We start from the raw sequence: 26,680 nt of genomic DNA, 5'->3' as shown, positions 1-26,680 counted from the left end.
AGGAGAAGTACCTGCTTGTTGAGCCCTAACATGTTGCAGACCATGTCTCGAGAGTAGGGCTGCTCCAGCACATATCGCAGCAGCCCTGTCTGTGGTTCAAACAGGTCCTGGGGGAGAAACACCAACATCCTTTGACAAAAGCTTTGACAAACAGGCGTTACACTGTCCGGGTAAAGGATTTCTATGGTGGTGATAAGTATGATAGGTTTAGGAGTAGTACCTTGTCGAAGGGCAGCATGCCCCTGAGAGGGAAGCGTAACGTGGTGGGGTCCAGCTTCCAGGAGTTGCAGATAGCTCCAGAGTTGTTGACCACTGGAAGGAGGCTGCATCTCCCTACAGATCAAACATATGATAAGTCATTTAAAGTCCTCTGAACAATACTCCCAAATAAATATATTTATCTCACAACTGCTCAATACCAAGCAGGTTACGTGCAAATAGTGGCCTTACCACAGATGGAGTTAATTCTTGCAGTGGGCCGAAAGCTGTCAACAAAATCTGACATGAGACTGCCCAGAAGCTAGAATACAAGAGAAGGATAGGGTGAAAGACTGACCAGTTCAGATGCTATTTATCTCAGTTCAAATCAATTCATCATCCACACAAATGACATGAATATAGCCTGGTTAAAAACATACCCAGTGTGACAACGTCCCCTCGGGATAGAGTTTTCTGATCTCTGTAATGGCAAAGTAGGCAGGCAGGAGGCACGCGTTCCTGTCGAGGATGTACTCCACCACCTGTGAGGTGATATACAAACATCTCAGCAGGTTAATTCAACCTGAAATCCCCAAACTCTTGTGAAAAAGCCTATGGCTGGAAAGGCGGCGTACCTCTCGGGCAGCTAGCAGCTGCTGGACCACTGCTGAGCTAACGGTGTTGGGAATGGTCTGAATCTTGTCCAGCAGAGCCTTCAGTAGATCTCTAACTCCCTGTGATGTAACACAATGAAGCACATCATTCATGTTATTACAATAGTAGATAATATCCTATAATACATACAGTATGTAATAAAACTATTTACACTGTTGTATACGACTTCCATTTCTCTATGCTGAATGCTATCCTACGATCTCTAGTCACGTTGATTGAGATCAAGCACATTGTTTCTTACCTTGTAATCCACACCACCGATGATTTTCCGTATGAGTCGAAAAGTCAAGGCCCATAACTGTGTCCGCTCCCACTCCAGGTTATCTGAGCTTATGAGAGCCTGACACACCATCCTGAGAAAACAGGACAATTCATTATTCTGTCTGCAGCACAATCCACAACACTAGTCATTTTCTCACAGAGGAAAACACATCCTTACCTGGGAGGTAACAGGCTGGTTTCCACTGCCATGGCGAGGCAATCATAGAGAAAAGAGATCCGTTTGGGGCTGTGCTGGCCATGAATGAACCGGACAATCCACTGCACACACTGGTCATGGGAATCCTGAAGAAAGCAGCAAACTGTCTCGTTACTGCTGAGGTATTACAGAAACAAGTGCAGTGTATAGGGTTTGAATGATGTTAGATGCTGCATGTGTCAAATCTTGGGCATCTCTCTCACCGGAGGAAGAGTGCTCCAATACTGACGAAAGGCACCTAGACAACTGATAAGTTTTGTTCTCTCATCCTCAGGTGTGTCCATAAACATGCTGAGAAGAAAGATGAGAAGGCATTAAATACAACTAAAAATATAACTACTCCACAAGTACTATAACAAATTGTATGACACAGAATAGGTTTTTTTATACTGCACTTCATATTTAAATGGGATGCAGACAGTGCACATCTGGCCTAGCTATGTCTTCACAAAACAAGTCTGCTTGAGCAGTCTTACCCTGCAAAGGCTTCCTCAATAACTTCTGTTTTCTGAAAAAGAAAATGAAGTTTTCAGTGAATAGACCATCAATGGAGTAATGCTTAGAATATGTTACACTCGACAAAAATTACCTAGCTAGCACACTTAGGGTTAACGCCGGACCCCGTGTATCTCAGTTGGTAGAGCATGGGTTGTGGGTTCGATTCCCACGGGGGGCCAGTATGAACAGGTATGCACTCACTAACTGTAAGTCGCTCTGGATAAGAGCGTCTGCTAAATGACTAAAAATGTTTGTTTGTTTTTTTATGTAAAACGTGCACGATCTAAGGGTGCATTCATTACGGAAACCGTTTGCCGTTTAAGAACCAAACGGAAGCAAACAGAGTAAACGGAACAAAACGGGGAGGGACCTACCTGAATTTGTCCGATAGACTCGTTTGCGTTTTCGAGTAAACGGATTCTGTTGCAAAACGTTTTGCAACAGAATCGGCATAATGATTACACCCCTGCTGTCACAGGCTAACGTTAGCCATGACATTTTTTTTTATTTTACCTTTATTTAACTAGGCAAGTCAGTTAAGAACAAATTCTTATTTACAATCACGGCCTACACCGGCCAAACCCGGACGACGCTGGGCCAATTGTGCGCCGCCCTTTGGGACTCCACTTCACCGCCTGTTGTGATACAGCCTGGAATCGTACCAGGGGGTCTGTAGTGACGCCTCAAACGCTGAGATGCAGTGCCTTAGACCGCTGCGCCACTCGGGAGCCCATATGGCTCATTTAGTAGAAAGTTAGCTAGCGGGTTTGGGCATTCCTATGCATCATTAATTTGATCAATATGAGGCAGCAAATATTAACTAAGTAGAATGCATGGTGAGATTGTTGTAAAATGTGGCTAACCAAAAAGTATCGGGCCATAAGTGAATTTGCAAAAAAGCTAGCTAGCTCAGCTAGTAACGTTAGCTGCTAACAAAAGGTAAGCGGCTAACGTTAGCTGGTTATCTAAAGTTAGCTATCTGATACAGAATGCACATACCACTACATCCTCGAATATACTCTGGAGCTGGGTTTCCATTGAAATCGCCATGCTTCAACGATGTACACTTCAATTTACCAATTCATGTCAGAAATCGCATAGGCACTTAGCTCCATTCAATGAGTAAGGATGGATTCTACAGCTATCAGGCTAACGTTTGTTAACCGGAAGTTCGTGCAGCCTTAAAAACAAACCGATATGGCACAGTCAAAATAATACATTGTTCCACGTCTATGGTGCCATTTAATAAAACAATACGATCTACGTTTCAATGGTCTGTGGCATATCTAAAATGAAAATATTAATCAGACTGCTACATTTAATATGTCTAGACCAGTTAACATTATGTAAACGTACTTATGCACAATCATAATGTAAAACATCAACGCCATCAAGAACCTCAAGTGTAGAGTTCCCATTTATGCCACAAGGTGGTGATCTATGACAATTAAATAAACTATTCACACCAGTCAAACAAGTCTTCAAACAGGGTAATATTTGCAATGTGGCAATCACTGCACTGCCATCTCAAGAATGTTGTGGGCCTGTCTATGGTGACCCAAAACAAACAAATATGTACAAGTCATTACAAAAGTTGACACAAATCTGACAGATGTTCCCTACCAGAAAAGTGTTTTTCATATCCATCCTTTAAATGTTAAAACATTTAATCATATCAAATCACAGAAGTTATAATCCCATAACCTGGATTTAAAAATACATGTTGAAAATAAATATATTTTTGGTGAAAAACACGTTATAACGTAAAGGCCTAGTTTATTTCGTTATGCGCACAGGTGCTAGTTTGCCGAACTCCTAATTTCTTACAGTAAATAACTCCGCCCATTTCACTTGACTAGGCGACCTGGCCAAGGTAAGGTAAAGCAGAAAAGAATACCACTCTGCGTGAACAACATGGAAGCGATGTGGAAGACACTGTACGGGATACTCGAACTGAATAATTTACTATAGCCTATCGGTTGAAATGTCCATGAAACTCAATTATCCTTTTAAAGGTGTCAAAACTTTTGTTATGACAATGTTATAAACTATTTACCAACAATTCTACGGGAAAGAATGGTCAAATATCTCTACATTATTTCTCTATGGACCGCAGGTAGGCTTCATTTTCATTGGCAGCTCATAATCAATTTAAGAAAATGTTTACTACTGTTGTGCAGTCCAATTTATCACATATCACCTGGAAATGATTTTGAGAACACTTTTTGCACCATTGGCTTGGTTTTATGCCCTATAGACAGTAAACTCAATATTTTGCAACTACAATGTATTATTTGCTAGTGTCAAGCTACAGGAATAGTTTTCTGTAGCCAAAAATATATTTATTTTCAACATATATTTTTAAATCCAGGTTATGGGATTATAACTTCTGTGATTTGATATGATTAAATGTTTTAACATTTAAAGGATGAATATGAAAAACACTTTTCTGGTAGGGAACATCTGTCAGATTTGTGTCAACTTTTGTAATGACTTGTACATATTTGTTTGTTTTGGGTCACCATAGACAGGCCCACAACATTCTTGAGATGGCAGTGCAGTGATTGCCACATTGCAAATATTTCCCTGTTTGAAGACTTGTTTGACTGGTGTGAATAGTTTATTTAATTGTCATAGATCACCACCTTGTGGCATAAATGGCAACTCTACACTTGAGGTTCTTGATGGCGTTGATGTTTTACATTATGATTGTGCATAAGTACGTTTACATAATTTAAACTGGTCTAGACATATTTTTGGTGAAAAACACTTTATAACGTATAGGCCTAGTTTATTTCGTTATGCGCACAGGTGCTAGTTTGCCGAACTCCTAATTTCTTACAGTAAATAACTCCGCCCATTTCACTTGACTAGGCGACCTGGCCAAGGTAAGGTAAAACAGAAAAGAATACCACTCTGCGTGAACAACATGGAAGCCATGTGGAAGACACTGTACGGGATACTCGAACTGAATAATTTACTATAGCCTATCGGTTGAAATGTCCATGAAACTCAATTCTCCTTTTAAAGGTGTCAAAACTTTTGTTATGACAATGTTATAAACTATTTACCAACAATTCTACGGGAAAGAATGGTCAAATATCTCTACATTATTTCTCTATGGACCGCAGGTAGGCTTCATTTTCATTGGCAGCTCATAATCAATTTAAGAAAATGTTTACTACTGTTGTGCAGTCCAATTTATCACATATCACCTGGAAATGATTTTGAGAACAATTTTTGCACCATTGGCTTGGTTTTATGCCCTATAGACAGTATACTCAATATTTTGCAACTACAATGTATTATTTGCTACTGTCAAGCTACAGGAATAGTTCAGCTGTCATTGTTCAAGTTGTTTCCCCCTTCTCCCTTAAAAAGTCATTTTAAGTATGTTTAACCAATGTAATACGTTTTTGTCATTTTGGAACTCACCCAAACACCCTCAACATTATGTGGGTGTCATTTATTTTGGTTTACTTTTGTTTTCACTCACTTTACTTGTGCTTGATGTGGAACCTCACTCTAACTGTATTTTCCATCAGCCTACCCAGCATATGTAGATAATGAGTTGAAATTGAGAACAAGAAAAGTGTTACATTTCATAATAAGTTGATACTCAAGACATTGATTACAACAATTTCAAAAGGTTGTTGGCATGCATACAGAAAAACAAACAGCGCTCAATGACATTTATGATGCAGTGAATAGGGTTCATTTTCTTTTTATCTAATCATGAGGTGTCCTTGAATGACGTGATCGTGTGGTGTTCTGAAACACACAGGAAACCAAGGTGTTGTCTCGTGCAGTCAGGGGGAAAGAAGGGTGTATTTTTGAGGGTTTATGAAATCTTTTATCTCTCAAATGTCATCACAACAACATCCTGTTCTATATCATGTTTATTTTCAGTCTCCAACTATAACTTTTAAGACAGAAAGAAGATGAAGAAGAAGGGTCTAATTCTCTCTCTTCATTTCTCTATAATATTGTTGTATTGTATTATTTTAGAACTGTTTACTGTTTAATGAGTGACGCTCCAGTTGACGTTTTGAAATGCCCTTGGCATTTGATCATCTGCTTTGTGCTCTTTCTCCTTTCTTAGTGGTCTCACACGGGTCCTCTGTAGCGCGTCCCGAAGGAGTTCACTTCAACTCCATGAACCTGAGGAACATTGTAAAATGGCATCCTGGGAAAGACACACCAAATGACACACACTACACAGTGGAGTATGCAATGTGAGGACACTTTAGACTTTATCATGATCTCGGCACCCAGAACCAAATCAGCTACTCGGTTTTGTCACGAGAGACTGAGCTTTCCATTAACTACTTGTAAATAAATGTCCATGATCTATGGATTTAAGGACACATCTCATTATGTGTTTGTTTGTTGTCTCCTAGCTATGGTGACCGGGTGGATGGTGGAGCGAGACAGGTGCGCTGGAGGGTGAAGAAGCAGTGCAGAGACATCCTTCAGACCTGGTGTGATCTATCCAATGAGACAACTGACCTGGATGAAGGCTACTTTGCCAGAGTCAAGGCTGTGGGCAAAATCAGATCCTCCAAATGGACACTCACAGAAAAGAGGTTTGAACCCAAAACTGACAGTAAGTTGGGATCAAATTTTATTCGTCACATACACGTGTTTAGCAGATGTTATTGCGGGTCTAGCAAAATGCTTGTGCTTCTAGCTCCGACAGTATAGTAATATCTAACAAGTAATATCTAACAATTTCACAACATATACCCAATACACACAAATCTAAGTAAGGAATGGAATTAAGATTATATACAGTACCAGTCAAAAGTTTGGACACACCTACTCATTCAAGGGGTTTTCTTTATTTTTAATTTTTTTTTACATTGAAGAATAATAGTGAAGACATCAAAACTATGAAATAACACATATGGAATCATGTAGTAACCAAAAAAGTGTTAGACAAATCAAAATATATTTTATATTTGAGATTCTTCATATAGCCACCCTTTGCCTTGATGACAGCTTTGCACATTCTTGGCATTCTCTCAACCAGCTTCATGAGTTAGTCACCTTGAATGCATTTAAATTAACAGGTGTGCCTTCTTAAAAGTTAATTTGTGGAATTTATTTCCTTCTTAATGCATTAGAGCCAATCAGCTGGGGGGTATACAGAAGATAGCCCAAGTCCATATTATGGCAAGAACAGCTCAAATAACCAAAGAGAAACGACAGTCCATCATTACTTTAAGACATGAAGGTCAGTCAATACTGAACATTTCAAGAACTTTGAAAGTTTCTTCAAGTGCAGTCGCAAAAACCATCAAGCGCTATGATGAAAGTGGCTCTCATGAGGACCGCCACAGGAATGGAAGACCCAGAGTTACCTCAGCTGCAGAGGATAAGTTCATTAGAGTTACCAGCCTCAGAAATTGCAGCCCAAATAAATGCTTCACCAAGTTCAAGTAACAGACACATCTCAACATCAACTGTTCAGAGGGGACTGTGTGAATCAGACCTTCGTGGTCGAATTGCTGCAAATAAACCACTACTAAAGGACACCAATAATAAGAAGAGACTTGCTTGGGCCAAGAAACACGAGCAATGGACATTAGACCGGTGGAAATTTGTCCTTTGGTCTGGAGTCCAAATTTGAGATTTTTGGTTCCAACCGCTGTGTCTTTGTGAGACGCGGTGTGGGTGAACGGATGATCTCCGCATGTGTAGTTACCACCGTAAAGCATGGAGGAGGAGGTGTTATGGTGTGTGGGTGCTTTGCTGGTGACACTGTCTGTGATTTATTTAGAATTCAAAGCACACTTAACCAGCATGGCTACCACAGCATTCTGCAGCGATACATGTGCAGAGGCTGAAGAGGCTCTGTTGCGCCTTCTTCACCACACTGTCTGTGTGGGTGGACCATTTCAGTTTGTCAGTGATGTGTATGCCATTTTCTTTATCTTTGAAAGAGGAGCCAAAGTGAAACACTCAATCAGAGAATGTGTCAGGCCACATATGATAAGATTGTTATACTTTTCTCCAACAGCAACCTTTGGACCTCCACTTGTAAAACTTGTGGTGAAGGAGAATAGTGTTACCGTTAAGCTGAAGGGTCCAATGAGATGGAAGACTGGGAACATTACAAAATATTACTCCTTGTTGAAATTCTACCCTCAGATGACATACAACCTGTCTGTGTACGACAACAGAAGCAACAAAACGGTTGGTGTTACTTAGGTTACTGTAACTCTGTGTAAATAAATAAATGACATAATATGTTGGACTGTCTGCAGGGACTTTAATCAGTGCAAATTGCTGCATTAATAGATTATAATCAGCAATTATATATTTTGGGTATAAGGGTAATTATGTTATAATGCAGATTAATTATGAGTGTTAGTTCTATATTGTGTATTTTAACTTTCTGTATACATTTTGTCTTTCAGCAACACTTCACCGTGGAAAACAGATCCTTTGAATATAGGCTGCTTGCCTATGAAACCCAATATTGTTTCTCTGCTAAGGCCCAGTTCCTATCACTTCTTTTAGCTTGTCATGCATCTGAATGGCAGTGCATAACAACCCCAAAAGGTAAGATAATACTTGATTTAATCTTGCTCCAATGACCTAGCATGCAGTGTTCTTTTCTATTACATGCATTTACTGTATGTCTGTCTGTAAGGATACATCTACTCAACAAGTTTTGGTACAGCACAGCAAAAAAATCAAGAAGACAACTTTAGGTGTTTTCCCAGGGTGTAGTTTCTCTTCCTGCTAGAGTAGGAATTATTTAGAAGTTTCAAGGGGTGTGTGTGTGCTAGTGAGTGTGTGTTTGTCTTCTCAGCTGTATCCTATGAGCTTTCCCTTTCCTATAACGGCTGTGTACTGTATAGATCTGCCTTATTTTATCTCTACAGATCCCTTTTATGGCCAGCTGCTACTGATGTTGATGGGAGCAGTTGTCCCATCAGTCATCTGCCTCTTCATGCTGATGCTGGTCGGATGCCTTGTCTACCACTTTGTCTGTGGTAATAAACAGAAAAGGCCCCCTTTCCTGGTAATAATTATATGTGACTTATATGTGACTAATAGAAGCCTTCAACAATGGCTATGAAGTGTAGTTTACTAAGATGCATGTCCACCTTTTTCCTGTTTCAGGAAATATCGGACATTCAGAACCCACCGCAGACCTTCTGTCCTGAGCAGGCTGTGACAGTGAATGTGGTACTGGTTAACATGGCCAAGCCCATGGAGATGATGCCCATAAAGCCCAACACTATCCCTGCCCTCATCCACCAGTCAGAGGGGGAGCCCATACTACCCTACGCTGCCCAGCAAGCCCCTGGCATAGAGGATTCTCAGGAGGGATCATGGGAAGATGAGTTCAGGGAGGCCCAACCAGAGCCCCTAGACTACGGCTTCGTTGGAGCGGCCCCAAAGATTCCGGAAGTGAGGAAAAGTGAGGCATCTGACAGTGAGGAAACCCTGCCGCTGCGTCTCAGCCAGGTCAACCTGTACATAGCACAGAGATCTGCACCATGTTCACAGGGGCCTGTGGCGACAGGGCTGTTTAGAATTCCACTGCTGTCTGGTATAAAGATGGGGGCGGAGAGCACGAGTTACAAAGAGCCTGATCGGGTGGGTCCCTACGCACCGCAGCACTTCTCGGTCAGAGAGACCCCTGAGGTGGACCTTTGGGAAGACAAGGCTGAGGAGCCCCAAAGTTACCCCTCAGACTACAGCTTTGTGAGGGCAGCACTGGAGCAGCAGGTGGTGACAACAGAGTTCCAGACACAGTCTAACAGGAGTGATACTCAGCCCCTGCGGCTAGCCCAGGTCAACCTGTATAGAACCCAGAGGCATGCACTGTTTCCACAGGAGTCTGAGGAAGAGGATGGATCTGGTGGTAACTGTGTTGACTGGAGCCCTACAACAGGTATCCTCCAGATCCCTCTGCTCTCCGAACATATTCCAGAGGTGGAGGTGGAGGGAGAGACGAACAGGGAGTTAGAGCAGGTGGAGATCTTACCCTCTGTGGTAGTGAGGCAATCAGAGGAGAGTGAGGGTGAGAGTGATCTGACTAAACTACAGAACAACTGGAGGCTAGTGGTCAACATGGAAGAGTAACCTATTGGACAATTACACTGGGATTTGGGGGACACACTATTACAGAGTGGTATTGCTATTCATAATGGCAATTTGTTTATGTTTACCGTATGTGGAAAAGTTGCCAGTTCATATGAAGGAAATATTTTTAACTAATACGAATCGCTTTGTAACTGCTTTAGCACTGTGATTGTAACTAACATATTTTTGAGAAAGGTTTTGTTTACTTGATACCTTTTTATCCATACTTTTCTACTAACTTATTACGATTGATGTATTGCCAGATAGCTTTTTTTGTGTACAACTTCATACAAAGTTTATATGAAGGCACATGCAATGTCACTTTACCTCATGATGATTAACAACCAGGAAGGAGTGTGGCTGTAATGGTCTCTAACCATGTTGTTTTATAACACACTAAAGCTTACTGTCCTCAACCTGCAAAGTACATTATGTACAATATGTACTTCCCTCTGACTATGAAGACAAAGCTTTTCAGGGAAATCGTTGGACTGACCGGTCTATGCAAATGAAGGATACATTAGTTTTTTCCTCAAATATTTGACACTTTGATGTCATACAATCACTGTTAACCGATTTGTTCCCACATTTTCCCCAGGCATGCCACTATGCAAATCTTATGCCATTAGTAACCGTAACATGTAATCCATATTGCTTTTGTTCTTTTTATTTTTTTAAAGTATGTTTTATTCTTGGTCACAATTGTGACCGAATGGAACATACAGTGCTCTGCCTATAATAAAATTAATAGACAATTAGCCCTATTTCTCAGCCCCAATATCTATATACCTCTTAATTTTATTTATTTATTGTCACATACACCAGATAGGTGCAATGAAATTTGTTGTTTTTACAGGGTCAGCCATAGTTGTACGGCACCCCTGGAGCAAATTAGGGTTAAGTGCCTTGCTCAAGAGCACGTCGACAGATCTTTCACTGTGTCGGCTCGGGTATTCGAACCAGCGACCTTTCGGTTACAGGTCCAACGCTCTAACCGCTAGGGGCAACTTGCTGGCCTTACTGCCACCCTTACTTACCCACACACCCCAGCCCTGTTACCCCCATGCCCTAACCCTAACACCCACATGCCAATACCCTAATATTTATACAATCAAGTACACATATCCTAGCCATAAATGCCATATTTGTTACTCATAGACCCCAGTTCCTTTGCCAATGCACCTCATCCCTGTTACTTGCCTATCTCAGCCCTGTTACCCACTTTCATCAGGCCTGTATTCTCCAAGTCACCAACAGTAACCTATATCCAGCTATTCACTGCATACCCCAACCCTGTTATTTGCATATCTTAGTCCTGTGACCTCTGACCTGTACAGTGGGGAGAACAAGTATTTGATACACTGCCGATTTTGCAGGTTTTCCTACTTACAAAGCATGTAGATATCTGTAATTTTTATCATAGGTACACTTAAACTGTGAGAGATGGAAAAATCCAGAAAATCACATTGTATGATTTTTAAGTAATTAATTTGCATTTTATTGCATGACATAAGTATTTGATACATCAGAAAAGCAGAACATAATATTTGGTACAGAACCTTTGTTTGCAATTACAGAGATCATACGTTTCCTGTAGGTCTTGACCAGGTTTGCACACACTGCAGCAGGGATTTTGGCCCACTCCTCCATACAGACCTTCTCCAGATCCTTCAGGTTTCGGGGCTGTCGCTGGGCAATACGGACTTTCAGCTCCCTCCAAAGATTTTCTATTGGGTTCAGGTCTGGAGACTGGCTAGGCCACTCCAGGACCTTGAGATGCTTCTTACGGAGCCACTCCTTAGTTGCCCTGGCTGTGTGTTTCGGGTCGTTGTCATGCTGGAAGACCCAGCCACGACCCATCTTAAATGCTCTTACTGAGGGAAGGAGGTTGTTGGCCAAGATCTCGCGATACATGGCCCCATCCATCCTCCCCTCAATACGGTGCAGTCGTCCTGTCCCCTTTGCAGAAAAGCATCCCCAAAGAATGATGTTTCCACCTCCATGCTTCACGGTTGGGATGGTGTTCTTGGGGGTTGTACTCATCCTTCTTCTTCCTCCAAACACAGCGAGTGGAGTTTAGACCAAAAAGCTATATTTTTGTCTCATCAGACCACATGACCTTCTCCCATTCCTTCTCTGGATCATCCAGATGGTCAATGGCAAACTTCAGACGGGCCTGGACATGCGCTGGCTTGAGCAGGGGGACCTTGCGTGCGCTGCAGGATTTTAATCCATGACGGCGTAGTGTGTTACTAATGGTTTTCTTTGAGACTGTGGTCCCAGCTCTCTTCAGGTCATTGACCAGGTCCTGCCGTGTAGTTCTGGGCTGATCCCTCACCTTCCTCATGATCATTGATGCCCCACGAGGTGAGATCTTGCATGGAGCCCCAGACCGAGAGTGATTGACCGTCATCTTGAACTTCTTCCATTTTCTAATAATTGCGCCAACAGTTGTTGCCTTCTCACCAAGCTGCTTGCCTATTGTCCTGTAGCCCATCCCAGCCTTGTGCAGGTCTACAATTTTATCCCTGATGTCCTTACACAGCTCTCTGGTCTTGGCCATTGTGGAGAGGTTGGAGTCTGTTTGATTGAGTGTGTGGACAGGTGTCTTTTATACAGGTAACGAGTTCAAACAGGTGCAGTTAATACAGGTAATGAGTGGAGAACAGGAGGGCTTCTTAAAGAAAAACTAACAGGTCTGTGAGAGCCGGAATTCTTACTGGTTGGTAGGTGATCAAATACTTATGTCATGCAATAAAATGCAAATTAATTACTTAAAATCATACAATGTGATTTTCTAGAATTTTTTTTTTTTTTTGATTCCGTCTCTCACAGTTGAAGTGTACCTATGATAAAAATTACAGACCTCTACATGCTTTGTAAGTAGGAAAACCTGCAAAATCGGCAGTGTATCAAATACTTGTTCTCCCCACTGTATATGCTAATAATTTCATAGATAAAATCATAGTACAGTGATATAACATGTGCCCCAGCCCCATTCACTTTTTTTCTACCACAAAATTGTTGCCAGAAAGTATTTGAATGGGCAATAGACGTCCATCCAGACCCATTACCTGTATGTGTGTATCCCTACACCCCATTACTCATATAAACCAGGTAGATCCATGGGCATACTCATATAAAACAGGTCTAACCTAGTGCCCAATCCTCAACATTCATACAAACCTGGTCTACACTTGTACTTCAGCCCCAATATTCTTACAGACCAGGTGTACACCTGCAAGTCTAACCCAATATTATTTTTATTTTTAAAAGGTCTACTGCTACATGTTAGCCCCAATTGTCATACAAATAAGTGTACTTCTGCATTTCAGACCCAATATTCATACAAACCAGGTCTACGCCTGTACTTCAGATCCAATTTACATACCTACAAAGTCTGCACCTGTGCTTGAACTCAATTAGTCAACAAAGCCAGGTCTAAATGTGCTGACGCCTGAATTCTCATAAACTGTAAACCAGGTCTACCGCTGAACCTCAGCTCCAGTACTCCTACAAACCAGGTCTACACCTTTGACCGAGTCCCAATACTAATATAAACCAGATCTACACTAATTCAGTATTATGGGTCTATATATGGCCAATTCCTTCTGAAATATGACGTTTTACAGTCAAAATCAGTGATTTAAATATTTGTAAAGGCTAATGGGTAATGGTAAAATCATATGTAAGATCATCTTGATCAAGTATATTCATAACTCAACTCAACTTCAATCTACTGATTAAATACACTATACATACAAAAGTATGTGGAAACCCCTTCAAATTAGTGGATTCGGCTATTTCAGCCACACCCGTTGCTGACAGGTGTATAAAATCCAGCACACAGCCATGCAATCTCCATAGGAAAAAAACATTGGCAGGAGAATGGCCTTACTGAAGAGCTCAGTGACTTTCAACGTGGCACCGTCATAGGATGCCACCTTTCCAGCAAGTCAGTCCATAACATTTCTGCGCTGCTAGAGCTGCCCCGGTCAACTGTAAGTATTGTTATTGTGAAGTGGAAACATGTAGGAGAAACAAGGGCTCAGCCGGGAAGTGGTAGGCCACAAAAAAATGGGACCGGCGAGTGCTGAAGCTCGTAGCGCGTAAAAATCGCCTGTCCTCGGTTGCAACACTCACTACCGAGTTCCAAACTACCTCTGAACGTCAGCACAATAACTGTTCATCGGGAGCTTCATGAAAATTCCATGGCCAAGCAGAATGAATCACGCTTCACCATCTGGTAGTCGGACGGACGAATCTGGGTTTGGCGGATGCCAGGAGAAGGCTACCTGCCAGAATGCATAGTGTCACTGTAAAGTTTGGTGGAGGAGGAATAATGGTCTGGGGCTGTTTTTCTTGGTTCAAGCTAGGCCCCTTAGTTCCAGTGAAGGGAAATCTTAACGCTCCACATTCTAGACGATCCTGTGCTTCTAACTTTGTGGCAACAGTTTGGGGAAGGCCCTTTCCTGTTCCAGCATGACAATGCCCCCGTGCACAAAGCGAGGTCCATACAGAAATGGTTTGTCGAGATCGGTGTGGAAGAACTTGACTGACTTGCACAGAGCACTGACCTCAACACCATCAAACACCTTTGGGATGAATTGAAACGCCAGGCCTAATCACCCAACATCAGTGTCCGACCTCACTGATGCTCTTGTGACTGAATGGAAGCAAGTCCCCGCAGCAGTGGAAAGCCTTCCCAGAAGAGTGGAGGCTGTTATAGCAACAAAGGGGGGACCAACTCCATATTAATGACCATGATTTTGGAATGAGATGTTCGACGAGCAGGTGTCCACATACTTTTTGTCATGTAGTGTATATATAAAAAGTTAGAGCCACTGTATTTTTCCCGTTGGTCACAAATGTGAGCGCTATACCATGAGCATCATGCATTCAATGCATTTAAAATGAAATAACATATTTAAACTAGACCCTGTAGACATATAAAATATTTAAACAATTTAAACAATGTATTTGTTTTTTAAGCTGTTGAATACAGACTTCTGGTGCCAAATTCGTCTGTAAAATGACATATTGGAAGGCCTGCCGAGTGGCGCTGGGTCGTGTTTCGGAGGACGCATGGCTCTCGACCTTCGCCTCTCCCGAGTCCATAGGGGAGTTGCAGCGATGGAACAAGACTGTAACTACCAATTGGATATCATGAAAAAGGGGTAAAAGTACACATTGGAGATTTATGCTTGTGGTCTTGTGACCATTTTGAGAAATAATTTGAAACTTCTCTGAATCATACTAGACACCTTAATAACACATAATATGTTACTTATTTGTTGATAAGTACAACTTTAACTTCTCTAGAGCTTATAAAGTATCAACGTTTTTTTTTCTTCTCACTATTGTGACCGAAGGGATAAAAATCGGTTAACTGTATTCAGGGTGAGGTTAGATGCCTTGGATTATACTCCTAGCACATGGAGGTAATATTAACTTTACAATGTAACCTGACTGTTAAAAGCACTTCATCATTTGTCGTTTGTTGCTTTTTCTTTCCTAACTATACTGAACACAAATATAAACGCAACATGCACCAATTTCAAAGATTTTGAGTTACAGTTCATATAAGGAAATCAGTCAATTTAAATAAATTCATTAGGCTCTAGTCTATGGATTTCACATGACTGGGCAGGGGAGCAGCCATGGGTGGGCCTGGTAAGGCATAGGCCCACCCATTTGGGATCCAGGCCCAGCCAATCAGAATGAGTTTTTCCCCACAAAAGGGCTTTGTTACAGACAGAAATACTCCTCGGCACCTAAAGGACAAAATGCTCACTAACAGGGATGTAAACAAATTTCAGTACAAAATTCTTGAGAAATCATATTTTTGTGCTTATGGAACATTTCTGGGATCTTTTATTTCAGCTCATGAAACATGGGACCAGCACTATACATGTTGCGTTTATATTTTTGTTCAGTGTAATTATTGGTGTGTGTGTGACTGTGTGTGACTGCCTGCATGCGTGAAATGGTCCCCCCCCATATATATATATTTTAAATTAACAGTTGACTGTCACATGAATGTGAACATTCTCGTGATCTCCTCTTTGAAGAAGTCTACCGATAAGAAGGTGAACAGACGGGCCCTTTTGTTTTTTGTTCTTCCAAAAAGCCACATAAAAAAGGATTTGGTTGATTTATGTTGCCAAAAGGCAACCATAAAGGTCAACAAAGATCTGCCTCAGAGAATCAATGGGTGTTTGATATTTAACATCAAAAACAGATGTCTTTATAGTGCAGAATGTGCACTTTACTGAAGTATTTTTACAGGACTCATCCAGTCAGCTTCCATCTGTAGGGTCGTTAGTGTTAAATTATAATATTATGATATGATTATACTAATATGACAATGCGCATCATTAACTATTAACCCACACTAGGCGTAATTCAATGAGGAAAATGACCGTCTGTGTGGAGTAAAACCTAACCTATTTGGTAATAATAGTCCATGCCTTGACCCATAGCTGAGGATGGGGCCAAGATCCACATAGTACCATGGAATCTTCATGTATTTTCAACTGAACTGAGTAGATAGGACATGAGGAAATAGACTAAAGAAATCATGTTGGTTATGAAATATCTTGTCATCTTTGGTAAAGAGTAAGACTATCAAAATGATAAGAAGAGCAAATAAAGGCCAAGCTATAAAGTTTTGTTTATAATGGCCCTGTGAAGGCAACAGATTTGAAATATTGTGTGAATGTGTGGTTCTCTGTGTGTTCAAACAAGGGTTTACAACCATTATATCAGAAGGCCAGTGACTCAAGAGTATAGTTTTAAATCATACAGCACTGTGTGCACAAAAGTGATGCTTGATTGTTGTTCTCAATAAAAAAACGAAATAATTATTTAGGCCTACAATATATTCTACACAGTATCAAAAAAACATGGAACATTCTACCAGAAGCATAATGTTTGTTCATTGTGAGGTATAACACAAGCGAGCCACACTGTTTTGTGATGAAAGCTTTTGAAAAGAGGAACTGAAAAAAGGAAGGATAAATGTTGTCTGGTTGGTGCTAATTAATGACTAACTGTGTTGTACTGTTTACACTGGGTGGCCTTACTCTCACCTTTTAGTCGCCAAAAATGCATCAATCAGGATTAAGAAAAGAGGAGCTGAGTGGATGTTAGTATTTTATCCCCCATTATTCAGACATTCTTGAAAATGTAACACTTTAAATAACAGCACTAGCCCAGTGTTGATATAAAAAAAGACATGTAATGCAGGCCTACTGTACACATCAACACCCTCAATTTGTTGCTTACAAGTGAAACCAAAACTTAATATCTTCTATCATAAAAACAGAATCATAGATGTACAGTAGATGGGTCTCTTTTCCTATAACAGAACATCTGCAGTCAACCTGGTCTCAGAGCATTTCGTATTATTCTGTGTGTAAATCCGAGACACTCCATTTAGTATGATATGTTACATTTCGTATGGTATGTATTCATTTGTGGATATTCATCACCCATTTTGTATGATATGTTACGAATTACAATGTCACACCCTGGCTCTGGGACTCTATATGTTGAGCCAGGGTGTGTTCTTTCTGTTGTGTTTATTTCTATGTTGGCCAGAGTGACTCCCAATCAGAGGCAACGAGTGTCAGCTGTCGTTGGTTGTCTCTGATTGGGAGCCATATTTAAACTGTCTGTTTTCCCTTTGTGTTTGTGGGTTCTTGTTCCGTGTTGGTCATTGTTACCGTGGACTTCACGAGTAGTTTCTTGTTTTGTTGTCTATTATCACTAAAGATAATAAAGTTTAACCATGTTCGTTCATCACGCTGCGCCTTGGTCTATTCAATACGACGATCGTGACAGAAGAACCCACCATAAAAGGACCAAGCAGCGAGTCGAGGAGCCATCGCCAGGGAAATCCCTAGCAGATCTCCGTGGCAGCCTCGACTGGGTCAAGCCGAGTGAAGAGCAGAGAGGGTGGACTTGGGAACAGTGGAGGAAGAGCTTCGACTGGGTCAAGCCAATTGAGGAGCTGAATAGCGGGAGTTGGAAGCAGAAGAGCGAGAGTTGGGCGAGAACTATAGAGGCCTGGCCCACGGGGAAGAGAGACCCCCAGAACATTTTTAGGGGGGGGCTCACGACGTCGGGGCAGCAGGAGGCCGCGATAGAGCGGTCCAGCGGGTTGGCAGAGGAGGCCGACAGGTTACGGGGGCCACTGGTCGAAGAGGGGATGGAAGGTGTAGAGGCACGGCGAGAGGTACTGGGGTGTGTTACCAGTCCGGTCCGGCCCGTTCCAGATCCCGGTGTAGGGCCAGTGGTGTGTGTCCCCAGTACGGTCCGGTCTGTTCCTGCTCCCCGCACCAAGTCAGTGGTGCGCTCGTCCAGCCCGGCTCGGCCCGTTCCTGCTCCCCGCACCAAGTCAGTGGTGCGCTTCGTCCAGCCCGGCTCGGCCCGTTCCTGCTCCCGCACCAAGTCAGTGGTGCGCTTTGTCAGCCCTGCTCGGCCCGTTCCTGCTCCCCGCACCAAGTCAGTGGTGCGCTCGTCAGCCCGGCTCGGCCCGTTCCTGCTCCCCGCACCAAGTCAGTGGTGCGCTTCGTCAGCCCGGCTCGGCCCGTTCCTGCTCCCCGCACCAAGTCAGTGGTGCGCTTCGTCAGCCCGGCTCGGCCCGTTCCTGCTCCCCGCACCAAGTCAGTGGTGCGTTTCGTCAGCCCGGTTCGGCTCACTCCTGCTCCTCACACCAAGCCAGTGGTGTGCTTTGTCAGTCCAGCACGGCCCGTGCCTGTTCTCCACACCAAGCCAGTGGTGGGCGTCGTCAGTCCGGCACAGCCCGTGCCTGTTCCACTGGTGCCTGGTTCGGCACTGGTCAGATGTTTTACGCCGGAGCTAGAGCAATCCGCTCCATCTGTGTAGTCCAGCTCCGGCCAGCGGGGTCAGACCGGACCAGGGGTACTTTGGGGGGTTGGAGAGGGAGCGGGGATCAGGCCCGGATGCCCACCCGGTCCCTCCCCTGTGGTATTTGGTTGACGCGGTCGGAGTCCGCGCCTTTAGGGGGGGGTACTGTCACGCCCTGGCTCTGGGGACACTGTTATGTTGAGCCAGGGTGTGTAGATCAATGTGTTTTGTTTCTATGGGTGCTATTTCTATGTTGGCCAGAGTGGCTCCCAATCAGAGGCAACGAGTGTCAGGTGTTGCTGGTTGTCTCTGATTGGGAGCCATATTTAAACAGTTTTTCATTCGTGTTTGTGGGATTTTGTTTCCAGTCGGTTTGTGTTAGACCGTGAACTGTCACAATATCGTTTAGTTGTTTTGGTCGTTTGACGCTAAATAAAGAGTATGTTTGCCTGCAACGCTGCGCCTTGGTCCTCATCTGTTCCTGACGATCGTGACAGAAGAACCCACCATAAAAGGACCAAGCAGCGTGTCCAGGAGCAGGCAGACTGGACATGGGAGGAAGCGCCGGGAAAGGAGATGGAGAGGTTGGCGATGGCCCAGGTGGGCAAATCGTGGTCCTGGGAGGACATGCTCGGGGGCAAGGGACCTTGGGCTAGGATTAAGGCCCTGGCGAGAGAGGAGCAGCGGCGTCAGCAGTGTCATCGCCGGACGGACGAGAGGCAACCCCAAACATTTTTTAGGGGGGGGGCACACGGCATGGGCGGCTGGGCAGCAGGAGGCTGCCACAGGGCGATTTGGAGAGGAGGCCACCGGGTTAGGGGGGCCAGAAGGCAGGTTGGCGGAGCCTGGATGGAGAGCGGAACCAACTTCCCGTACTCAGGCATGGCAGCATGGGACGGGGCAGTTTCCGCGGTATGCGGAGCGGCGTCTTGTGCCACGAGTGGTCCGGCATAGTCCTGTACGTCCTGTGCGAGCACCCCGCACGTGTCGTGCGAAGGGGGGTATGCAGCCAGGACGGAGTGTGCCGGCTCAACGCCCGTGGTCTCCAATGCCTCTCCGCGGTCCTGGATATCCTGCTCCAGTGTCACGTGCTGTTATGCCAGTACGGGTACACAGCCCTGTACGTCCTGTGCGGATGCCTCACACAGAGTGTGTGAGGGTAGGCATTCAGCCAGGACGGGTTGTGGCCGCTCTTCACTCCAGGTCTCCTATACGTCTCCACAGCCCGGTTCGGCCTGTCCCTGCTCCACGCACCAAGCCTACGGTGTGCGTCGTCAGCCCGGTCCGGCCTGTCCCTGCTCCACGCACCAAGCCTACGGTGTGCGTCGTCAGCCCGGTCCGGCCTGTCCCTGCTCCACGCACCAAGCCTACGGTGTGCGTCGCCAGCCCGGTTCGGCCTGTCCCTGCTCCACGCACCAAGCCTACGGTGTGCGTCGCCAGCCCAGTCCGGCCTGTCCCTGCTCCACGCACCAAGCCTACGGTGTGCGTCGCCAGCCCAGTCCGGCCTGTCCCTGCTCCACGCACCAAGCCTACGGTGTGCGTCGTCAGCCCGGTCCGGCCTGTCCCTGCTCCACGCACCAAGCCTACGGTGTGCATCGCCAGCCCGGTCCGGCCTGTCCCTACTCCACGCACCCAAGCCAGGGGTGCGAGTCGTCAGCCCGGTCCGGCCTGTTCCTACTCCACGCACTCAAGCCAGGGGTGCGCGTCGTCAGCCCGGTCCGGCCCGTTCGGCTCCACGCACCAAGCCAGGGGTGCGCGTCGCCAGCCCGGCCCGGCCTGTTCCTGCTACTCGCACTAAGCCAGGGGTGCGAGTCGTCAGCCTGGTAAGGCCCGTTCCTCCTCCACGCACCAAGCCAGGGGTGCGCGTCGTCAGCCTGGTAAGGCCCGTTCCTCCTCCACGCACCAAGCCAGGGGTGCGCGTCGTCAGTCCAGCACAACCCGTGCCGGGGTCACCGGTGCCTGGTAAGGTACCGGTCAACTGCTCCACTACGGAGCTGAAGCTAACCGCTCCTGCTGCGTCCAGTTCCGCTCCAGCCAGCGGGGCCAGACTGGACCAGGGGCGCTATGGGGGGTTTATTGGAGGGTGGTGGGCAAGGCCGGAGCCAGAACCGCCGCCGAGGAGGAATGCCCACCCAGCCCTCCCCTGTTTTGTTCAAGTTGAGGCGCGGTCGCAGTCCGCGCCTTTAGGGGGGGGTACTGTCACACCCTGGCTCTGGGACTCTATATGTTGAGCCAGGGTGTGTTCTTTCTGTTGTGTTTATTTCTATGTTGGCCAGAGTGACTCCCAATCAGAGGCAACGAGTGTCAGCTGTCGTTGGTTGTCTCTGATTGGGAGCCATATTTAAACTGTCTGTTTTCCCTTTGTGTTTGTGGGTTCTTGTTCCGTGTTGGTCATTGTTACCGTGGACTTCACGAGTCGTTTCTTGTTTTGTTGTCTATTATCACTAAAGATAATAAAGTTTAACCATGTTCGTTCATCACGCTGCGCCTTGGTCTATTCAATACGACGATCGTGACATACAATTCATATTATATGTTATGAATTTGCAAAACATACAATATGTTGCGTTTGTGTTATCCCCTGGCTATAAGGTGAATGCACCTATTTGTAAGTCGCTCTGGATAAGAGCGTCTGCTAAATGACGTAAACGTAAATGTAAATGTAAATGTTTGCAAAACGTACAATATGTTACGGATATGCAAAACGTATGAAATGTTACAAATTCTAGCTAGGTGGCTAACATTAGCTAGGCTAGGGGTTAGGGTTAAGTGTAGGGTTAAGTTTAGGAATTAGGTTAAAGGATTAAGGTTAGGGTTAGGGTTAGGGGAAGGGTTAGCTAACATGCTAAGTAGTTACAAAGTAGCTAAAAAGTAGTAAGTAGTTAAAAAGTAGCTAATTCACTAAAATGCTGAAGTTGTCCGTGATGAGATTTGAACTCACAACCTTTGGGTTGCTAAACACCCGACCAACCACCCTACTTTCATTTTTGCCTTAAGTAACCATCTGTCTTATGTAACCATACCAAACGTAACGCAATAAAATAATTTTGAGGGTCCAAGGTTTGATTTACTATGTTACGTCTAGTCTATGAGACCAGGCTGGCAGTCTTTTCATCTGTACTGACTGTGAATTGGAAGATATGGATTTGGAAGGTGCACTTCTGAGAGACAATTTCATGCTCTTGTAAGTGTCATTTCTGTACAAATGTGATCGCTTGGGGCAAGCTTATCTCATTGTCTCTGTCCACACTCAATGTTTGATTTTCAAACACAGGTTGTACTTAAGAAGGTATGTTTCTCTTTGAGCATTCATTTTACTTATGCAGAAAACATCATTCATATGCTTCTTAAGAAAAACCTAGGAAGCTCCTATTTAGCCGATTTAGCAAAGCTCTGCTGCATCTCATAAGCCTGGCAAATGTGAAAATGCAGAATTACACAGTGCTCAAATATGTAGGCTCTGCTTCCAATTGGGCCACCCACGGCAAACACCATCAATCACACACTCCTCTCACAGCCAGCCACACTCTTTTGAGGAAGACTAAGGAGCACTTGCCTGTTTAAGTCACAGTGCTTATTTTGCACAAACGAGGGGTGAGTGGGGTGATATTGAACACAGTGCTGAGACCAGACATAAATTCTACACAATTGCCTTGTGCGCCTTCAGCTAATCTTCACCAGTCCAAGCTTCCAAGTCTGTCATCCTCCCGGCCTGACCCATGGGGTAATATACTGTACACACCTGAGCTGAATATATCACACAGCCGCTCCAAAGCCCTTTCATTATAGGGAACTAGGTTTTATGGTTGGTGAATGATCATATCAGAGATTCATGATCCCAGTCTGTCATTGTGCTCCTCTTTAAAGGAAATCCATATTTGCAGCAGAACTGGTTAATAGATGGCTATGGACAAAGCACTTAAGGCTTAATGCTGATGGATGATATATAGGCCAGACTAGGTAATAAAACACCCCTAGGGTAAATCAGAGGGTTGTAGGCTCTAGTCCCCGGTATGACAGTGCGGTATTGGAGCACAGAATGGGGACAATGGCAGCTGACTCATAACCTGACAAGGGCCGTCATACAGTAGCTTTGAATCATGGCTGTTGTTGCTGGATTGAACACCTTAGAACTTGGTATTATATTCCCAGTAGGAGTCAACAGAATCACATGATGAGAAGTGTTATGATTCATACTCAACAGAATATCAAGGACTACCTTTGTGATCATGCCATTAATAATGCGACGTCAACAATTTCTATAGAAATGTCCACGCCTGAGGGGATGTTTAATGTTCTGAGAGCCATTTGTGTGAATGGAAATATGATGGTGAACTAATCATTACCTTTAAGTTCACGTTAATGTTAACTGCTAAATCATATAACTTTAACAGAGAAAAATAAAATAAAATATTGATGGTATATTTTTTACCCCTTTTTCGTGATATCCAATTGGTAGTTACGGTCTTGTCCCATCACTGCAACTCCCGTACGGACTCGGGAGAGGCGAAAGTCTAAACACGACCCTGCCAAACCGCACTGCTTCTTGACACACTGCTCTCTTAACCCGGAAGCCAGCCGCACCAATGTGTCGGAGAAAACACTGTACAACTGGAGACAGAAGTCAGCATGCATGCGCCCGGCCCACCACAAGGAGTCACTAGAGCACGATGGGACAAGGACATCCCAGCCAGCCAAATCCTCCCCTAACCCGGACAACGCTGGGCCAATTGTACACCGCCTCATGGGTCTCCCGGTCGCGGCCAGCTGCGACACAGCCTGGGACTTAATTGTCATACTTGAGTAAAAGTAAAGATACCTTAATAGAAAATTACTCAAGTAAAAGTGAAAGTCACCCAGTAAAATACTACTTGAATAAAAGTCTAAAAGTATCTGGTTTTAAATGTACTTAAGTACAGTGGTAGAAAAGTACTCAATTGTCATACTTGAGTAAAAGTACAAAGTTAAAGTAAATACTATGCATCAAATTCCTTATATTAAGCAAACCAGACTGCACAATTTTCTATTTTCTTTTTTTTTACGGACAGACAGGGGCACACTCCAACACTCAGACATAATTTACAAACCCACTATTTGTGTTTAGTGAGTCCATCAGATCAGAAGCAGTAGAGATGAAAAAAACGTTATATTGATAGGTGCGTGAATTGGACCATATTGTTGTCCTGCCTGAGCATCCAAAATGTAACAAGTATTTTTATTTGTATTTATTATGGATCCCCATTAGCTGCTGCCAAGGCAGCAGCTACTCTTCATGGGGTCCCAAAATTAAGGCAGTTATACAATTGTAAAAACATTACAATACATTCATAACAGATTTCACAACACACTAAGTGTGTGCCCTCAGGCCCCTACACCCCTACCACATATCTACAGCACAAAATCCATGTGTACGTGTGTGTATAGTGCGTATGTTATCATGGGTGTGTTTGCATGTGTCTGCACCTATGTTTGTGTTGCTTCACAGTCCCCGCTGTTCCATAAGGTGTATTTTTATCTGTTTTCTAAATCTGATTCTACTGCTTGCATCAGTTACCTGATGTGGAATAGAGTTCCATGTAGTCATGGCTCTATGTAGTACTGTGCGCCTCTCATAGTCTGTTCTGGACTTGGGGACTGTGAAGAGACCTTTTGGTTGTCAGGGAAAATGTATGGGAGTAAAAAGTACCTTATTTTCTTTAGGAATGTAGTGGAGTAAAAGTAAAAGTAGTCAAAAATATAAATAGTAAAGTACAGATACCCCAAAAAACAACTTAAGTAGTACTTTAAAGTATTTTTACTTAAGTATATAGCCTACACAGCATATCAACAAGCAAGACACAGACATGCAGTCAATAGCGATTTAATGTGCAATACATTGGCTATTGGGAGGCAGAGTTCTTTTATCAGCAACTTTGGCTACATGGCAGCATAACTATAAAGATTACATCATCACACAAAACGCTGATAGTTTTCCCCCAATGCAATGAGTAGACTGCCTCTTGCTTGTGCTATGGCAATATCCGTTACAACGGAGATAGCCTTCATATATATGTTTTTGGAATATTCGTTCAAATCGCCACCAAGTTTTTATTTAAGCTGTTCAGAAATATGAGGCAGAGACATAGGCTAGCTACATCATCATGTCGATGAAATTAGTTGAGGGTTCAGAAGAGGGTGAGTAAAGCATAGAGTAAAGAGAGAAACTTGAATGTGTGTGTAAAATAACACATGCGCAGAATGTAATTCGGATCCTTAGTTTTGAGAAAGAAGTTTCCAGAGGGGCGGGACGCGGGTCGAAAACGGAAGTTACGAATGTAACTATGGTTCTACGAATACCTGGAAGACCGTCAGTACGGTTGAAAGTATGGAATATATCCCTCGCGGTCCGCGCAGGTCGAGTAATAATAACAACAACAAAGTCACGCTGGTGACGTGACAGCGTGGGAGGACGTGCCCCGCGGTTCATATAAAACCGCACGTCAGACCACGGACTGTCTCAGAGAATCTTCTCGTCAAAAGATTCAGAGTGACAGGAAAGAAGTGACGGTCTTCCAGGTATTCGTAGAACCATAGTTACATTCATAACTTCCGTTCTACTTAATACCTTTCAGACCGTCAGTACGGTTGAAAGTATGGATGACTCATACCTACAAGGTCGCGAGGAATAGCACTACTAACATCTGATTAATGTGTCGGTGCCACTGGAAGAATGGCAGAGCCCATGGTGTGGCGGGATGCGACGTTGACCATGTAAAATAAAAACAATTTGCAGGGCGACGACCAGGTAGCAGCTGCGCATATCTCATTCAGGGGGACGCCTCTCAGTGCAGCTCAGGATGTGGTGACATATCACACCTTCTGGGACACTGAGCTCTACACCCTTGTAGGCCTGAGCGATGATATCCACAACCCAGTGTGAAAGCCTCTGCTTGGACAATGCAAGGCCTTTTGACTTCCCACCGAAGCACAGAAACAGCTGGTCTGACTTCCTGTCATGCTCCGAGGCTTGCACGTAGCGTTTGAGGGAACGGACTGGACACAGGAGATTTGCTCGCTTCTCCTCTGCATTCTGGAAAGGAGGGGGGCAGTAGGCCGCCAGTTCGATGGCTTGATTGATGTGAAGGGATGATAAAACCTTAGGCAAAAAGGCTGGATTGGGCCATAAGATCACACCTAGGTCGTCTGCCTCCCACCGTAGGCAGACAGGACTCATAGAGAGCGTGTGGAGCTAGGTTTCGCTGATGAAATAGCCAAGAGGAAAGCCATTTTCAGTGATAACCATTTTATGTCCGGTGCTCGAAGGGAGGTTTCGTCAAAGCCTCCAATACTAGTGGCAGATCCCAGGATGCTGCACAGATGGCAATGGTGGGATGCAGACAGCAATGGGGGGATGCAGCCGGCGGACACCTTGTAAGAATTGGCAGATGAGGTAGTGGGCCCCTGCCAATTTTCCATTGATGCATAAATGGTTCGCCAATATGGCTGAGGCAGAGCGACCTGAGTCCAATAGTTTCTGAAGGAAGCTCAGTATAACAGGTACAGAGCAGGACACCGTTTCCTCCACCCTGGTAGAGCACCATTTGGTAAACAGCTTCCAGCGACCAGCATACATCCTCCTGGTCAATGGGCTCTGGTGTTCTGTAATGTCTCGATAATAGCAGGATCGCAGCCGATCAGTAGAGGGTCGGGCTCTTCAGAGGCCTCACCCATAATTGTAGTTGGTCTGGGCTGGGATGCCATATCCTGACATCCAACTGCGAGAGCAGGTCCTGTCTGTGAGGGAGCTGCCATGGTTCTTCCTCCAGAAGACTGAGGAGGGTTGGAAACCAGGGTCTCGCTGGCCAGGGCCCATGT

General features: G+C 44.3%; 2 protein-coding genes across 6 annotated transcripts in view; one reads left to right on the top strand and one right to left on the bottom strand.

Moving 5' to 3' along the window:
• med23 (mediator complex subunit 23) overlaps positions 1 to 3,032 on the bottom strand; it is a 33,540-nt gene extending 30,508 nt beyond the window's left edge. For all 4 annotated transcript variants that reach the window (XM_041860680.2, XM_041860681.2, XM_041860682.2 and 1 more), the window contains exons 1-10: positions 2,849 to 3,032; positions 1,828 to 1,859; positions 1,555 to 1,642; positions 1,313 to 1,437; positions 1,115 to 1,226; positions 834 to 932; positions 639 to 740; positions 451 to 520; positions 221 to 333; positions 12 to 107 (exon numbers count right to left, since the gene is read on the bottom strand). In XM_041860680.2, the coding sequence (XP_041716614.1) occupies positions 12 to 107; positions 221 to 333; positions 451 to 520; positions 639 to 740; positions 834 to 932; positions 1,115 to 1,226; positions 1,313 to 1,437; positions 1,555 to 1,642; positions 1,828 to 1,859; positions 2,849 to 2,899 (888 nt within the window). In that variant the 5' untranslated portion in view covers positions 2,900 to 3,032. The remainder of the gene's footprint in view (positions 1 to 11; positions 108 to 220; positions 334 to 450; positions 521 to 638; positions 741 to 833; positions 933 to 1,114; positions 1,227 to 1,312; positions 1,438 to 1,554; positions 1,643 to 1,827; positions 1,860 to 2,848) is intronic.
• A 1,734-nt stretch (positions 3,033 to 4,766) lies between these two features.
• Positions 4,767 to 10,710, top strand: il20ra (interleukin 20 receptor, alpha). 2 transcript variants are annotated; one of them, XM_041861156.2, is made up of 7 exons: positions 4,767 to 4,980; positions 5,952 to 6,084; positions 6,250 to 6,455; positions 7,872 to 8,047; positions 8,272 to 8,416; positions 8,743 to 8,882; positions 8,984 to 10,710. In XM_041861156.2, the coding sequence occupies exons 1-7, from the start codon at positions 4,941 to 4,943 to the stop codon at positions 9,950 to 9,952; spliced, it is 1,809 nt and encodes a 602-aa protein (XP_041717090.2). In that variant the 5' UTR covers positions 4,767 to 4,940; the 3' UTR covers positions 9,953 to 10,710. The 2 variants fall into 2 exon arrangements, with proteins under 2 accessions (XP_041717090.2, XP_041717089.2); XM_041861155.2 differs by lacking the exon at positions 4,767 to 4,980 and having other exon boundaries at positions 5,875 to 6,084.
• The last annotated feature ends 15,970 nt before the right edge of the window (positions 10,711 to 26,680 follow it).

This window comes from Coregonus clupeaformis, chromosome 33 (assembly GCF_020615455.1).
Source record: "Coregonus clupeaformis isolate EN_2021a chromosome 33, ASM2061545v1, whole genome shotgun sequence".
Lineage (NCBI taxonomy): Eukaryota > Metazoa > Chordata > Actinopteri > Salmoniformes > Salmonidae > Coregonus > Coregonus clupeaformis.
This window is presented reverse-complemented; position numbering and strand designations above follow the sequence as displayed.

Bases quoted from the DNA above. Each gene is read 5' to 3' on its own strand.
- il20ra (XM_041861155.2), top strand. From the start codon at position 5,903: ATGCCCTTGGCATTTGATCATCTGCTTTGTGCTCTTTCTCCTTTCTTA. The intron at 6,085-6,249 runs GTGAGGACACTT...GTTGTCTCCTAG, and splicing joins TACACAGTGGAGTATGCAAT to CTATGGTGACCGGGTGGATG. The intron at 8,883-8,983 runs GTAATAATTATA...TTCCTGTTTCAG, and splicing joins AGAAAAGGCCCCCTTTCCTG to GAAATATCGGACATTCAGAA.